This window comes from Sarcophilus harrisii, chromosome 2, assembly GCF_902635505.1.
Source record: "Sarcophilus harrisii chromosome 2, mSarHar1.11, whole genome shotgun sequence".
NCBI lineage: Eukaryota > Metazoa > Chordata > Mammalia > Dasyuromorphia > Dasyuridae > Sarcophilus > Sarcophilus harrisii.
The window spans coordinates 88,561,203-88,578,612 of NC_045427.1; the positions used below are offsets into that span (position 1 = coordinate 88,561,203).

The 17,410-nt window shown below is 34.0% G+C and overlaps 1 protein-coding gene across 2 annotated transcripts in view; it reads right to left on the reverse strand.

Moving 5' to 3' along the window:
* FBXO11 (F-box protein 11) overlaps positions 1 to 17,410 on the reverse strand; it is a 116,681-nt gene that overhangs the window by 6,681 nt on the left and 92,590 nt on the right. For both annotated transcript variants that reach the window (XM_031950448.1, XM_031950449.1), the window contains exons 12-14: positions 1,625 to 1,842; positions 794 to 879; positions 247 to 341 (exon numbers count right to left, since the gene is read on the reverse strand). In XM_031950448.1, coding sequence (XP_031806308.1) covers positions 247 to 341; positions 794 to 879; positions 1,625 to 1,842 — 399 coding nt within the window. The remainder of the gene's footprint in view (positions 1 to 246; positions 342 to 793; positions 880 to 1,624; positions 1,843 to 17,410) is intronic.

A 17,410-nucleotide genomic window follows, 5' to 3' on the forward strand; every position in this document is an offset into this window, starting at 1 on the left:
ATTACTTTCTACTAGTAAACCTATTAAGTAAAGAATAAATTTTTTTTATAACACTTTGTTCCCTAACATCAAAAAGAGGCAATATTTTATTTGGTTTTAAAAATTGTCAAGTATCTTCTACAAAATTCTAAGCTGAACTAGAAAATCTTGCTCTTACTGAAGCTACAGTCAAATGTTAAGGAACAGTTCTCTCATCTTATATTTTTATATTTATTTTATAGAATTATGATTAGTAACTCAACTCACCACATAAATTCCACCATGTTGACCATCGTGGATTTTGTTATGTCGAACAATGGGACAACTATTTGTTCTGATCTGAATTCCTGCTAATGCATTACCTGTTGGAAAATGTTATAATGTTAAAAAAAAAAAAAATCTAAGTATAAGGGAAATATAACTACATTAATCTTCCAGTTCCATTGATTAGATTCTTAGTAGAGAAGAAGTTTAAGATGAAAATCCCCAAAATAATAGCTAAAGGATAAGAACTATGAGAAAACAAACTCAAGGAACTGGAACTATACTACAGAAAAGAAAGCTGAGGGATAATAGAAGGATAATTTCAATCAATAGTTCTCTCCATGTTTAAAAAAAAACCAAAACCTTAAACTGTAGCACAAAAAACACTTAAGCTACATAATATTAACAAGGATTTCCTACTGGAAATTCTGGAATGGATTGCCAAGGAAAATCTTGAAATTGCTTTTTTAAAGGAATCTTTAAAACTACCATTTGAAATTCCTTTTGCCCAGCTCCGTCTTGATTTTATGAAACCAAATCACTAGCTTACCATATATGTCATTTCCTTCGATAAGGCCTCTTCCATCACCAAAGATGTAAACTCCTCCTTGATTTCCATTAAATATTGAATTCCCCCTGTAATTAAAATAAATGCATCTATATATGTGCATATTTATATGTATATAAATTCACATGAATTTGGTTTGATTTACGATCATTCTTTTTCATCAATAACAATAGAAAAGTCCTTTTAAATTTTTCTTTACAAGTATAATTTTTTTTAAATATTAACAACTTCTTAGACTAATAATACAATGTTGGACTAATTTTTTATAAGGCAAAGTGTAAAGTCTGCTTAGACAAACCTTATTTAAAAAAATAAGCTATGATTTTTGATCAGATAAAAACTTTGTTGTTCACAACATGTAGCCAGTAAGACTTGTGCTATTCTTATTTCCTTCCTGTGGCCAGAGGGCAGCCCAAAACATGAAATATACAGTAAAAGATATGCAAAACTTGACTACATCATTGTCTCAGGGATCTTTTGAGAGCTGACATATCAAACCAAATTGGGAAGTGAAAATTATAAGCTAGTGAAAAATTCCCTAAAAACAGGTGCTTTTTACAAACAACATAGCCTAGAATATTTCCTGAATATCATATATTTAGAAACATTATATCTTAGAACATTTACATAAGTAACCCCCCCCACATATATATATATATATACAGACACACATAGCTCAAAAGTTTATGAAATCGGATGTTTAGTATTATGTATAAAGTTTTCAGTATTAGCATTTCCATAAAAGTGGCACAGTAAAAGGTTTTCAAAGTTATTTCCACCTATCAACATAGCTATAGATATTCATATACATACCTTATTGTTGGATCACTATTTGAGGTAATCCATACACCTGCAAAATTATTTGCATAGATTTTATTCTCTATGAATTGTCCTCTTCCTTTTTCATGGACATAAATGCCTCCAGTTTGACCATGGTGGATTTCACATCTAACTACTGTAGGGTTAGCATAGGCTTTCACCTCAAAGCCTGCTATCCTGTTCCTGTGTATGTTACAGCTTTCAAAGTAACCCTGCAAACAGAGAAATTAATTATATAAAAGCTGTTTTCTAAAATGAATGGAACAGTGTAAACATTTTAAGTTCTTTTGAAAACGCAAAACTACTAATCACATACAGTTACTAACATATTATGACCATGGCCATTCATATACAAACAACAGCTGGCAGTCTGGCGGCCTAAAGACCTACAGTTGCTCCCTGGTATTACTCAGAATGATGGTACCATGACTGCACAACAAATAGTTGTGTGGGGGGAAGCAGAAGGAAACACACTAAGTTCCTTGACCCAGCATGACATAATGGATAGAATGGTGACCCACCTGACAGGAAAACCTGGGTTCCAATTACATGTGTGGCACATACTGGCTTGCAATAAAAAACTCAGCTGATCTTTATATAGGCCTTTTTTCAGCAATCTCTTCATGATCCTCATAGCAATTCTCTGAGGTAAAGTGCTACTATTGTCCAAATTTTAAAGATGAGACAACTGTATCAGAGAAGTTAAATGACTTGGCTCATCAAGAACATAGCAAATAGGTTAGGGAGGATATGAATGAAATCGTGTCTTTTTGACTGCAAATCAGTGCCTTTTCTTCTACAATGCTGGACAAATAAATCACTTAACCTCTCACTGCCTTAAGTATCATTGTTAGGAATTACTTCTCTAGTAGTTACTTATACCTATAAAATCACAGGTCACTCACCCTCTCCCTCAAACAAATTTTTTGTCATTTCTGCAAAGGGGAAAAATACTAAAGAGTAAATTCTAAAGGCATTCTTTTCTTTCCATCTTAGCTCCTGGTCTTATTCCTGGGAACCTGAGGGAGCATCACTGTCCAACTCCACATCTCAGAGTTCTTGGGAAACAACATCTAGAACAGTCTATGGTTAGCCTATGCAACTCAGGCAACTTTTAATTTAGTTTATATATCCAAAGACATTCTCTACAGGGAAAAAAGAGAAGGGACTCACAATGGATAATATGCACAGGCTCAAAACTGTGCTCAAATCTACCCCATTTGTGTTTTTCATTGCTGCTAGTAGTAACAATGAGAAAATCCCTTAAGAACATGTAGATGTTTAGAAGAGATTGCATTATCTCCCATAAGTGTTCAGGAAAGGGGGGGAGGGGGGAACCTAGTAAAAAGCAACATATAATCCTAATCACATGGAAGATGTTCTTTATTCTGACTTTTTAACGTAAACTATTAATTCCAACAACCATCCCTTACACTATCTTCAGCCTAGCACAATGCCTTGAAAACAGTAGATATATAATAAATATTGATTTTGTTGAATTCATACTCCATAAACCATCATCAGTGTCTTATTCTCATATTTCTCAGTACATGGGAGAAGAGACATTTTCAATCCCACTTCAGAAGGGACTATTTTTGGCAACCCAAATTGGAATACTGTACACAATATTCTATGTTAAATCTCAGTTCTAGTAAAAGTAAAAAGTTTTTCCCTCCTAAATCTATAGCAGTTTCTCCCAATATATACATTTTTAAAAAAACAACTCAATGATAAGTACAAAAATCAAAGGAAGATTAGCATATTATGCTATATTTTATGTAAAATGGAAAGCCAGCCTCAGAATCAGAAATAGCAGCTTCATTTCAGCGCAGGTACCTATCTGCTTTGGCACAGTTTTTTCATCTGGAGTTCCTTATACCAATGAAGTCACAGGTATAGTCTAAAATTTGTCCAGTTTCAAAAATTTAGGAAAATGTATTAAAACGTAATCTCAACTTCAAATATATTAAGGCATTCAAAATGCTTTGCTTAATATAGTTCAGAATCAAAATTATGCTTAACATGATGCAATATTTACTACGATACATAAGCGACTGTTTTCATTAATATGCTAAATAAATTCATGCCCATGACATGCCTCTCTATTGCCATTTGAATAACCTGCAAGTTTAAATATTCAGAGATTATGGTGTTTCATTACTTACTGTCATAATATCATCACTGAGAAGTAAACAGCTAACTAAACAGTTATCTACAAGTGGGTTTTAGATTTCTGGACCATGGCTTAAAATGGAAGAATGATAGGCTCCTGAAAAAGGATGAAGTAACACTTAACAAAAAAATTGCTAAGAATATATTTTCCCAGTATCTTAACAAAAATCTAATCACAAGAGCTTTAAACTACAAAGGGTAGGGAAGAAAGAACACGATGTCTATAAGCTAGATAACAGATACAATGTGAAAAAAGTAGTGATTGAGATAACTAAAAATTCATGAGACAATTCAATAAAAGTACACAGAAACAAAATCCATGGCTTCAGATGTTTACATTGAAGTGCATAAAATTTAGGCAAGAAGCAAATTAAAGTTATAGGTCTTTACTCAAGAAGACAAATTTGATTTTACACATTATCACTTAGACTTAATGGGATAAAACCAGAAACTTGAATATGTGGTCTGGAAAGATTTGTAGTGGTATGAGAGATTGGAAGGAAGGAAAATGCTTAGCCTTATATATTAAGAAGGTATGCTGACATGAAGAAATATAGGAATTGGAAGAGGATGGCATGGTGGAGAACATCTGGGTGAAGATCAGTTGTGAGAAAAGTAGTCATCAGCATATTATTACAACCATCTAGATAGAAGAGAGGGAGGGGAAGAGAGGAGGGGAAGAGGGGTAGGGAAGGAGGGAGAGAGGAAGGGAGGGAAAGAGAGAGAGGGATAAGGAGGGGGAGGGAGGGAGGGAAGGAGGGAAAGGGAGAGAGAAAATCCTACATAGAAAGGGAAAGGGGGGAGCAGGAGGGAGTGAGAAGGGTAACTGAGAGAACAAGCTTTTATTAAATTGCCTACTATACATGCCAGACATATACAAAGTGTTTTATAAATATATTATTTGAAAGCAATTCTGGAAACAGATCACAAGGCCTAGTAAAGAGACACATGAATAGTTTCCAATTATTCGGGACATCTGCTTAAACTCTTTCCCTATCAAAAATGGAGAACTAATAATGGTTAGACTTGGTGTGGGATAAAGATAGAATGAACAGGACCTGTGATTTCTTAAGTATAGGTAACACCAAGATAAGGAAAGTCTTCTGTCCATGCAGATCAGCACCTTTTCTGAAATTCATAATCTTAAGAGTTGCCTAGAAAGTAGACTTTCTTTGAAGAATGATGGAAAAACCAATAAGAAAAAACTTAAAAGTGGTGTTCTGCTCTACAAATAAGATGCTTTTTATATAGTCTTCAAATAAATATGATAGGATCTTGAGTTCTCCATACCTTTAAATTCACTGTTTGATTGTAAATAAAGGGTCTTCTGTTCCCTTCTCATATCCTCAAGAATATCTTTGATGTGTGCATGAATTATTCTCAAAGAGTTTATGGACATATGAAAATAAACATCGTATTAACAGCACTTTAAGTGAGTGGCTTTTTGGGAGACAGTAATAAGGTTTATTATTCTTCCCCCAAAGTATTTCTATAAATCCCTCAATGGCCATTAAGTTGTATCATTTTTAGTAAGGTGTACTTGCTATTAATTTCATATTTTATCATGTACCATATCATGGACCATAGTGTTAAGAAACAATGTGATCACCCCCCACTATGAATGATAGGCATTATTAGATATTTTTTGGCCAATATTTTCCACTTCTGTTTAATGCCCTCCTGGTTTTATACATGAATTCCCTTGGGAATTGAACAGCTGGCTAAGCAGATGGTATTCTAAGAATGGAATTTAGATCAGGATGCTCTAACCATTATACCAATGACCTTGGAATTGCTTTGGGTTTAGTTGTATCTCTCAATGAATTTTCAAAAAGCCTGCTTTTCACCTCTATTGTTGCTTGCTATTTTATGAAATGACACTACTCATAATCTTTCATTGTATTCTTACATAATATTTTATAAATTTCCATTTAAAACCTCTATTTTGCTTGGCTGTCACATCTCTGATTGGCAAGAAGATCAACCAAGCACTTAGTGGCCGAAGAAGTTCCTCAGCTTATGGTCTCCTCAGTTTGGTTATTGATTTACATTAAGTTGAACTTCCTCACAAAAACTGTGTTGGCCTTTTCATAAATCAATTGTCTATTTTTAGTATTTATTTTTAATAGTCTTATTGAATTATTTGTAGAATTTTTCAATCTTCTTAGGCTATATTAAAGGATAAATGAGCAAATTGCGACTATTTTCATGGTAGTGTTTTTGCAAATGTTTATCATAAGCATTGCAATTTGAGAAGACAAAAAGTCTCATGAAATGTCCTTGATGCCTTTGAATGCATGATAACAACAAAAAAACACCACAAAAATTCTACCAATTCATCTATTTGCTTCTCCAAGGAGAACTTATGAGTCATCATTTTATTTAATAGGAACTTCTTTCCAATTTAATTAAAGAATGCCAAGATTGATATGATTCACTTCCTTCAATAGCATATTCACTTAGTAGTCACTGAAACTAGATTCTCACATTTAAGAGTGCCAATAGCCAAATTATATGAGCGTTAAAAATTGTCAGATTCCCAGCACCCTGTCTTCTTTTCTGGCTTGGTCACCATCAGTATAGAAGTGTAAAGGGCAGATCCAAGGGCAATTTTGTATTTCTGTTTCATAGTCTGCCAATGCCAAAGAATTTATAACCAAGTGGACAGCCTACTAGTGAAAAGTATTTTCTTGATGAGTGAAACAAGCAGGGCCAGGAAATCATTATATACTTCAACAACAATACTATATGATGATCAATTCTGATGGACCTGGCCATCTTCAGCAATGAGATGAACCAAATTAGTTCCAATGGAGCAATAATGAACTGAACCAGCTACACCCAGCGAAAGAACTCTAGGAGATGACTAAGAACCATTACATTGAATTCCCAATCCCTATATTTTTGCCTGCCTACATTTTGGATTTCCCTCACAGGCTAATTGTACAACATTTCATAGTCCAATTCTTTTTGTACAGCAAAATAACGGTTTGGTCATGTATACTTATTGTGTATCTAATTTATACTTTAATATATTTAACATCTACTGGTCATCCTGCCATCTAGGGGAGCGGGTGGGGGGAAGGGGGGGAAAATTGGAACAAAAGGTTTGGCAATTGTCAATGCTGTAAAATTACCCATACATATAACTTGTAAATAAAAAGCTATTTTAAAAAAAAGTATTTTCTGTTCTTCATTAGTCTTAGCCTGGGATAACAATCTGATGCTGAGAGACATGTTCTTCCATTATGGTGGAAACTGCCAGAGTTTACACTTTATGGCATAGACAGCCTTTAAGAACTCAAGCTTATATTCGTTCCATGTTGAGACAATAGAATAAAACTGAGTGGAGAAATAACACATTAAATTCTGAGATTATTTATTTAGCTATCCCTTTATGTCACAATCTATGCATTTTTAATTTATTTTGCTCTTCCCAAGTAAAGAACCGAAAGGCAGGCTGTGTCCCAGTGGAAGGAGAAGTGGTTTAGGAGTCAGGAAGACCTGGGATCAAGTTAGATCTCTGGAAGATATTTGATTGTGTGACCCCAGGCAAGTAACTTAACTTTCAGTGCCCCAAATCAACTCTCAAAGATCTCAAAGCAGGTCTTATTTATGGATGGTCTACATTTACTGAAAAAGTGTTTTCACTGGGGGTTTCCTATACCAACAAAGGTGGAAAAAGCCAATTAGTCTTTTTCAAATTATTGGGAACTTTTCAGAACACAATTTATAGTGTTGTGAGGGTCAATTCAATAATAACAATATTATCCAAATACTGTAAATGATATCAAGGGAATCTTTTTTTAATCTCAAACATGACACATTTTTTTTTGACACTGGAAAACATTTTTAATGATCAAGTCTCTATATTAACCTTACTTGATGTTAAATTCATAAACTTATAGGATCATTGAACAATTGTCTCAGCAGCTACATCTATCATTCAGTTACATCTAGGGTTCTGAAAACCTTTGAAGAGAGTTTTTAAAATTGTTATAATCAAGTCAAGGGGTTTCTTGAAATCCACATACACAATGGGATCTATAGTCTATATACTACTCAGCTATATCCTTGTAAAGATGTCGTCTGTAGTAAAAGCTTTCCTCTTCTTTGCTCATGTTTTAAACTAATATCCTAAACATGCTAAAATGACCTTCAAAGCCTTATCATATATACAGTAAACATGTATATCTCTATGTCTTTTCTCATCTTTCTGGATTCTTCTCAAGAAACAGACTCATTCCTAGAGTATTCCTTTAAGACTATGTTGTTTCCAGCTTAGATTTAGTTGTTCTTCCTGAAATAAATTTATTTTCTCAAGTGCCCTTTAGGATGAGAGCAAACAGAAGCAAAACAAAATATCACTGCCATAATTTTTATAGTGGTTTATTATAATCAACTAGAAAAAAATTGCTGTACTTGACTATCTTTATACCCAAGATACCATGCAAAGAACTGATTCCTATAAGATGTCTTCCTAAACTAATACTTGTATTCTATGGTTGTAAGTAACAAAACCAACAATTCAAGAATATATAGTAGCTTATTAGTTGGGATTAGCTAGAATTCAAACTTCTGACAGATTCAAAATGCTCTTCACTTTATTTTAAAAAATCACAACTTCCCAGAAGACTTTATGAATACATTTAAACCCACTCCATTTCTCTGTTCATGTTATCCATACCTTTCTCTCCACTAATTCAAAGATTACCCATTTTTTTGGACTTATTAGCATATAAACTTTTTTTTAATTATAGCTTTTTATTTACAAAATATATTCATGATACTTTTTCAGCATTGACAATTGCAAAACCCTTTGTTCTAATTTTTCCCTTCCTTCCCCTCATCCCCTTCCCCTAGATGGCAGGTTATCCAATATATGTTAAACATGTTAAAGCATAAGTTAAATACAATAGCATGTAAACTTTTTTTTTTTTGGATAACAATCTTTATTCTTTTAAGTATTATTGCATTTTTTTAAATTATAGTAACTTTTTATTGACATAACCCATGCCAGGGTAATTTTTTTACAACATTATCCCTTGCACTCACTTCTGTTCCAATTTTTCCCTTCCACCCTCCACCCCCCCTCCCCCTAGATGGCAAGCAGTCCTATATATGTTGAATATGTAGTAATATATCCTAGATACAATGTATGTGTGCAGATCCAAACAGTTTTCTTGTTGCACAAGGAGAATTGGATTCAGAAGGTAAAAATAACCCGGGAAGAAAAACAAAAATGCAAACAGCATGTAAACATTCTTAATAGTCACTGAGCTTCTGCTTAAATCTCTTCATTGACAGTCTAATACCTTACAAGGCAGTTCTTTCTCATTTACAATGACATCACATATCTGTCTGTCTGTGTCTCTCCCTGACAAAAAGAGTTAACAGCTAGTAAGTGTCAAGGTTTCTGAGACTGATTTTGAACTCAGGTCCTCCTGACTCCAGGACAGATGCTCTATCCACTGTGCCACCTAGGTGCCCAAATTTATATCTATATTATCTTACCCTTCTACCTAGTAGGTTCTCTAATTTTGCCCTTTAAACTTGTACAGAATGAATTTAATTCCTCTTCCATATGAGGTACCCTTTGATATTTGAAGATATAATATACATAATAGTAAGATTTCTCTTTTCTCTGGGCTAAAGATCTACAATTCTTTCATTCAGCATGAGTTTGTAGTGGCAGACCAGGACTAGAATTCTCTTTAATAGAAGTGCCTTGATTTCAGTTTCATATTCCATTTGCTTATAAAAAACAATGCAGTCAAATGCCATCAGAATTGAAAAGTAGATTTAGTTTTGAAGAAAATTCATATTGAAATAAAAGGAAAGGGAAGAACTATTTCAAGACAGGCATGGAAAAGATTTAAATAGGTCTGAGAAATAAAAAAGCATTCAAACCTGGCTGAAGGAGATAACCGTTGGGCATAAAAAGGAATAAAGTTGGATAGATTAGGGTCAGACTATAACAGGCTATCGAGTTTAGACTTGATCCAAACGGTATTAGGATACACTGTAGTTTCTTTAAAAAAACAGTAAGACAAGAAGCATTTATTAAGTACCTACTATATGCCTGGCACTCTGCTATACACAATACACCTGGGAGAAATGTGCTGCTATTATTCCCATTTTATAGCTGAGGAAACAGAAGCAAATAGTAGTTAAGTGATTTGCTCAGAGTTACACAGTTATTTATTTAAGTGTCTGAGGTAGAATTTGAATTGAGATCCTTCCTAACTCCAGACCAATATTATCCAAGGACAATATAACATGGTATCATGGAAAGAATAGTAGTTCTAAAGTCAGAGGACTTGGGTTCAAATGACCCTTCTGATGAGCATTACCTGCCCAAGGCAGGTATTTGATTCTGGCCAAATTATAATCTCCCCAGGTTTCCTCAAATATATGATGAGGAGATTGGACTAGGTGGGGTCTGAAGTCCCTTCCTCATGTAAATCTTTGAGAAAAGTGAAGATATTGTTTTAGGAAGAACAAATGGGCACTGATAAGTTAAAGGGACCAAAGGGGAGAGAGACAGCAGCCAGAGACACAAGTTTTGAGACCATTATAACAATTTAAAGTATTGGACAAAGGACCTTAAATGATCATAGTCTTAACTGAAAGGAAAGGCTAGAGAGAAACATTTTGAAGCAGGAATGGTCTCTCATTAGATAGCAGACAAAAGAAAACAAGCGTAAAAGATGTGTACTAGGCATTTGGAAAAATAAGGGAACCAATGACAGGAAATGTGAAGCCTAAGAGTATCTAGTTTTTGAAAGGCAAAAGAATAAATTCAGTTTCAGATATAAGGAAAGAAAAGATAGTATTTAGAACGAGTGAACTTAATAGCTCTTTCACTTAACACCCTCTGTGACTTTCAGTAAGTCATGATCACTGTAGTCACTGTTTCTTTATCTATAAAACCAGGATGGGGAGGGGATGTGCTGGGATCCCTGAGATCCTTTTTGTGTCAAAATCTATAAAACTAGGATTATAAAGAAATGGTAGAATATATAACATATACTGGATTACTTTTTATCTAAGGAGGGGAGGAGAAGGGAGAGAGAAAAAATTTCAAACACAAGATTTTGCAAGGGTAAATGTTTAAAACTATGCAAATATTTTGAAAATAAAAAGCTAAAAAAAAAAAAAAAAGCAAAAGTAAAAAATGGAAGAGCAGATAAGTAGAAAATTTTGTAGGTAGGAAATATGGAATAGGAACTCAAGTCCAGTCAATTCACGAATCCAATAGAAACTTTCTATTTACATATTTTTACAATACCTATTTACCTAGAGAAAACACTTCTCTATCTTAAAGGATAAGAAAGAAGTCCAAACCTAAATAGTTTAGGTATTGAAATACCACTTTAAGGAATTCACATGAACTATACAATCTATGAACACTGTATTATCACCTACACCCAAATTATCCATATTATGGCTCAATTGAGTATTTTTAAAAATTATACCTAAAGTGATCAATCCTTTACTAACAACATTCTGGTATGCTGACCAGTTTTAATCAAAGATTGAACAGTATAGCATATGCTGTTTTTCTCATCTGAAGTATATTTTTCCTCAGTTTAAAAACCTCCCTCTGCCAACATAAAATCTTTAAAAGCATCAAGAGTTATATTTCTCAAATCTATCTATCTATCCTGCAAGATTTTTCTATTATTCAAACATTCCCTATTAGCAGTTTCTGACAAAGAATATTTTACTTTGCCAAAAGCTTCCTCCATTTAAAAAATAATAGTTTGCAAACTTCTTAGCAGCAGTAGCTCTGAAACTCAGCCACCTTTACTAATTCAAATACTGGGAAATTCCAAGCTGGGGGAAAAAGGTTAAACACCAACAATGGCTGAAATACAAAGAAGCCTATTATATGTTATAGTCTGATGAGCTGAAGCAGATTCAAATAACAAAGGACAAACAGATCTTGACCAATTTGAAAACTGCAGGAATTCAAAGCAAAAAGCTCACAAAAACAAGTAAGGTTGAGGTCCTTAGAGAAGCTAAAGAATTGATCCCTGAGACAAGCAGGCAGAAGGCACTAATAGAGATTAGTTTAGTTTCATGGTCCCACCCTCTTGAGGAATCTATCCTGTCAGAAATCCAAGTTTTGTCAAACTTCTAACCCAACAAGAAGTCTTGAGCAGTTTTCTCTTGCCATGTCCTGTCAAAAATCCCAATCATGTCCCTGAGGTTAAATTTTCCCTTTAAAATCTACTTATGGACCATCCTATGGCTGCTGCTTTCCTTTGGGTCAGTCAGTTCACTCCGGTACTCTGCCCCACGGTGGCTTTCTCCTTAGCCCCTCCACCTTCTGCCATGCCATGCCTAACTCCCCTATGCTCCCGCCCCCCACTTTTTCCTCCTTACAGCTAGTTAACTCTTAGGATGCTAATCCCTTTCAGGATTTAGTTTACTAGCTAAGGGTATGCTCCAACATCATGGGGTGCTCCATTTCTACTAAGTCATTGTGAGTTGTCTTTCATATGCTCTCCTACTCTATTTCATATTTACTATTCCTGGTGTCTACTGTCTGTAACCTATTCCCCTAAGTAAATCTACCTTTTTGCCAAAAAGAATGGCCACTGTAAATTCTTCACATATGACTGAAGCCCAACTTTTGGTGTCTACATCAACTATATCATGTTGGTCCTCAAACCACATTAGTATGTGTGTTAAGTATAAGAAGAATTTGTATTTTGTTCAAAGTTTGATTTTTAAAAATAAGCCTTTTTTTAAAAAGGGATAATGTCAAAGTATAGAACAAGAAATTTATATTTTTGAGAGGAAAGCAGTAAGTCAAACTATTCTTAATTTTTTTTCGGATGTGCTTTACATAAAACAAAGCCAGGAAAAACCAAAAGCAAACCAAAACACACCCCTGCTCCCCCAAAATAAACACCTTTCTGAAGTGAGGTCATCTCACTAAATCACAAACTGTAAACATTAAAAAGAACAATGAAAAGAAAACCAATCAAAAAACAAAAACACTTGAGATAAGAAAACTGTTCTTTCAAAGACTTTAAGATTGCATCAACACTTTAAAAATTGTTTTTACTTACATTATACTGATATAATCATTTTGACCTAATGAAAGTTACTTTTTTAAAAACTTTTTTTAACGCTACAGAACTTTACACTTATTAAAAAAAGAAAAACACCATCATGTGAACTTATAACAAAGAACTATTTTTATAGTGAAACTCAAGTATTCCTCCATCATTTTAACAAAAGTGCATAGTATATTTATGAGCCATGTTGGCACTGAAACAGCTAGCTTAGAAAGAATACTCAGCAACTTAAGAACAACCACAACTGGGCCTAGTTGATATTTAGATGAGAAAGTGCCTGGGGACTGCAGGCTAAAAGCCAGATAACACAATGCAACAGAAAAGCCAATTTTGAAGTAAGGTGTTTTGCCCTTAATACACAAAGAATGGGTGACTTTGGATATATCACAACCCCGCAGTCTACTGTACAAGGCACATCTCTTAAGAGGTTTCTCACGTGGAGCTCCCTCTTTTAATAAAATCACAAGTTTGGGTGGGGGGAAAAAAGGAAAAAAAGCAATAATCCTTCGTGTCTTTTGTATCATCAAGCTCAATTCAAAATTAACTTAACTAATAGGTTAAGTGGTTATGATATGCATGCCTGGCCAATTTTCTTTTAATCCCCCCAATTTTACTATCCTTAGAGGATATCTGTAAAGGGGAATAATGTAAGAATGCCATGAAGAATGGACAAGAAGTAATTAATGCTGCCAAAATCCTTCCTTCCCTAATACTTTCTTCTCCTTGATATTCTTACTACTCTTTACTGCTCAGCAGCCCTTTGCCTGACAGGACAATATTAAAATATTTCAAATACCTGTGTCTTTAAAAAAAAAGTTTGGAGGAATATCTATTTGAATGGTGAAGAAAAAAAATTCTTTGAAACATTAATATAAGAGCAATCTTACAGCAAAGTTCATGCACAGCAAATAGCCAATTCAATAATATATTATGCACATATAATGTACAAAGCACCATGATAGATACTAGAGAGAAAAAAAAAAACCATAAATAGTTGCTGTATCTAAAGAACTTTCATCCTATTGAGTAGTACTATGTAGATCAGAACCTAGTGATAAGTGGACATGTGACAATTTGAAGAAGAGAAATGTCAACTTCCATGGGAAGTTGTTCTTGATTTCTCTCAAAACTAAGGGTTCTTAACAAAAGTTTTACAAAAATCAATGTTAAACTATCTTGACATGTATTTGGAAAAATAAAATATTATTTAAAAAAAAGGAAAACAAAACAAAACAAAAACCTAAGGGTTCTTAAAGTGAAGGTTAAGAAGAATTAGTCTGTATAAAAGCAGTATTAGGTGAGAGAATGGTAGGAAAGCACACTAGTTTGGACAGAAAAAGCCTTAAAATCACTATCATCTTCTATTAATTTGCTGCCAAGTAAAAGATTGATGGGAATGATCAGTTATAACAGCTAACATAAGTAATAGTTCAGAAGAGATAAATGACAGTAATAGTTCAGAAGAGATAAATGACAATCAAACTACACACCTATTTTTTTTCTCTTTTGTAGCTCACACTTTAATCCACAGCTTCAACTATCAAATCTGAGTATATACTCCAAATCTTTACCTCGAACTTAAAGCTTTTCTCCTAAACTCTAATCTTATATTTATTGTCTGTGGATAGATAATGTTAAGTTCATTGTCACCCTTTCCCCTTGTTTAGCATTCCTGGATTCCTAACTACCCAATTTCTGTTGAGGGTAGCCTCATGCTTCTAAATTATGTCATATTTTTACAACTCCCATAGCTAATCAGATAGAAAGTCTTGTGCATATGAAAAACACCATTTCTCACAACTTTTTGTCTGCCCAGACAGCCACCACTTTAGCTAGTTCAGAACATTATCAGTTCCTTATCTAGATTAGAATATCACAAAAGCTTCCTAAATAGTCTCCCAGTTGTCATTTTCTCCTTTCTCCAATTTATGCTACATAGAACTGTCAAATTCCTAATCCACAGAGTGAGGACTATGTAAATTTCCTTCCTCAAGAAGGTTCCAATTAGGATACAATATAAACATCTTTGTCAGACTTGTAAAGAGCTTTACAATCGAGTCCACTTTTCTGGACTTATTCTTTTCTTTATAGGCTCTATGTTTTAACATCAGACTGATCTAACTGTTTCAGTAGGGCATTACATCTCCTATCTTCATGCCTTTTTTTCCCCATGCTCTTCCCTGTCCTGGAATGCACTCTTTTCTCATTCCTAATTTCCTTCGATGACACCTAATCTACAGATCTTTCCTAGTCTCATTACCTGATGGAAGTTTCTTTATATGTGCTCATATTGTTTCTATCCAAAAGAATACAAGCTTAATGAAGGTAAATGGTTTTGTTTTGCTTTCCTTCCAAAACTTGACCTATCCATATCTGGCACTCAGTAAATATTTGATGCCTGCATCACTATTTTAGTAGTTACCTAGAACAAAAAACTCAAGTCATTCATTACTCACTGTATCATAGCCTAGGAGAGAAAAGGTAACTTATGGGCAACCTAGTTCAATCCCTTTATTTGACAAATAAGGAAACTAAAGTACAGAGAGGCTAAAGTGAGTTCTCTGAGGTTACACATAGAATTAGAATTGAGAAGGAAATTTAGCTCAAGTTCTGTCTCCCAAATCAAACACCATTTTTTCACTGCACTACAAAGTAGCAAATTCCCTAGCAGTAGAAGACCTTAGGCACAGAGACTAAGTGACCATATGTTAGGGATGCTATGGAATTGCTGCACACCTAGGGGTCAGAAGAGATGATCTCTTAAATTCCTTCCAAAGTAGATTCGTGAGTTGATGACCTAGAAAAGGTTCCCCTCTTCATCTTCTCTCCTTCCTTCATTCAGTCACCAATTCCTGTTGTTTCTACTCTTCCTTTCCAATGTCTCTGAAATCTGTAACTTCCTTTCCCTTGTCACTACCAGTACTACTAAAATGATCTTCTAAATAGCCGACTTAATTTCATATTTTTTCTTGTAATCCATTTTGCACTGAGCACTTCTCAAAATATTTAAACTTGTAAAGTATCTTTTGGTTAGTTTAGAAAGCTATAAATCATCCTCACAAATAACTCCCAATGGCTACATGTTGCCAAAATCCAAAAGCTTTGGCCCTTGTTGGTCCTGCCATGAAATAAGCAGGACTTAACTGCCCTCATAAGCTCAATGTCTCTTGATCAGAATAAACTATTAGAGTACTGAAAAACCTTGAAGTTGTGCTAAATAACTGTTAGTAATCTTTGAGAAATCCTAGTCAAGGGAGAAATGCCAATATAATGTCATGTCTCCACTGGACTGGAAATAGGTAACCTTGATGAGAGATCTATTTTCCCTGTGACAATTCTAAAATGGACTATTAAATAGATTATTTGAGAGCACTTAGAAACGAAAGAAATACTAAGAGCCAACATTGGCTTGATTAAGACAAAGTCATGTCAGATTAACCTCTTTTCCTTTTTTGAGGGTTACAGATCAGGGGGATCTTGGATACATATATGAATTTTAGCATCTGACAATAAGATCTACTTTATTATGTAAGTTATCTTATTTTACAGATTAGGAAACTGAGATTCAGAATGGTTAAGTGATTAATTCACAATCACATAGCCAGAAGCAATTTCAGGATCAAAAAAAATTCTAGTCTAATATTCTTTCCATGGGCTCTATACAAATATATTATGAAAGATCACAGACTGGATGATCAAACACTTAGGTGGGAAATTCAGAAAGTGTTGACTGACTAGACCTAAAGACAATTGGCTAACAATTCAATATCAAATTAGAAAAAAATCTCTATGGTCCATTTTGTTTAAAAAAAAAAAAAAAAAAAAAAAAAAAAAAAAAAAAAAAGATCAACTGCTTTAGATGTAAGGTGGCATATGTCAGGAGATACAAAGTTGGGAGAAAAAGAATGAGTTTGAGATAAAAGACCTGGAATACACCCAACCCATCCCCTCCTCCCCCACCAAAGGAAAATCTGTATAAGATGTAGTAGGCTCAGGTAAATAAACTGAAATTTAAGAATCCTTATTTAAGTTAAAAAGAAAAAGAAAACACCCAACTATATAAGTACAGGACAGATATAATGGAGAAAAAAGTGAGTTTAAATGATTGAGGGTTCTAATGAAATGTAAGCTTCATGAGTCAGTAATGTGATGTGGTAAACAAAAAAGTTAATCTGACCTAACACTAAATTAACAGAAGCCATAAATATCCAGGATAAGGAAGATTATTCTTTCACACATTTGAAATGAAACAAACAATTCTGAGTGTCATATTTTAAATTGCAACTAATACAGAAAAGTGCTCAGGGAAATAAAAGTGACTAGAAGCCAAGCCACAGGATAAATTAGCAAAAAGTGAGAATGTTTAGCCTAGCAAAGACAAACCCTGTTTGGTGTGGAGGTGAGAAAAGAAGAGATGGTATGATAACAGTTTTCAAATATTTAAAAGGATTGTTAATTAGGAAAAAAGACTAGATTCATTCATTCTTCTTGGAGAGAAAGTATGCTTAATATAAGC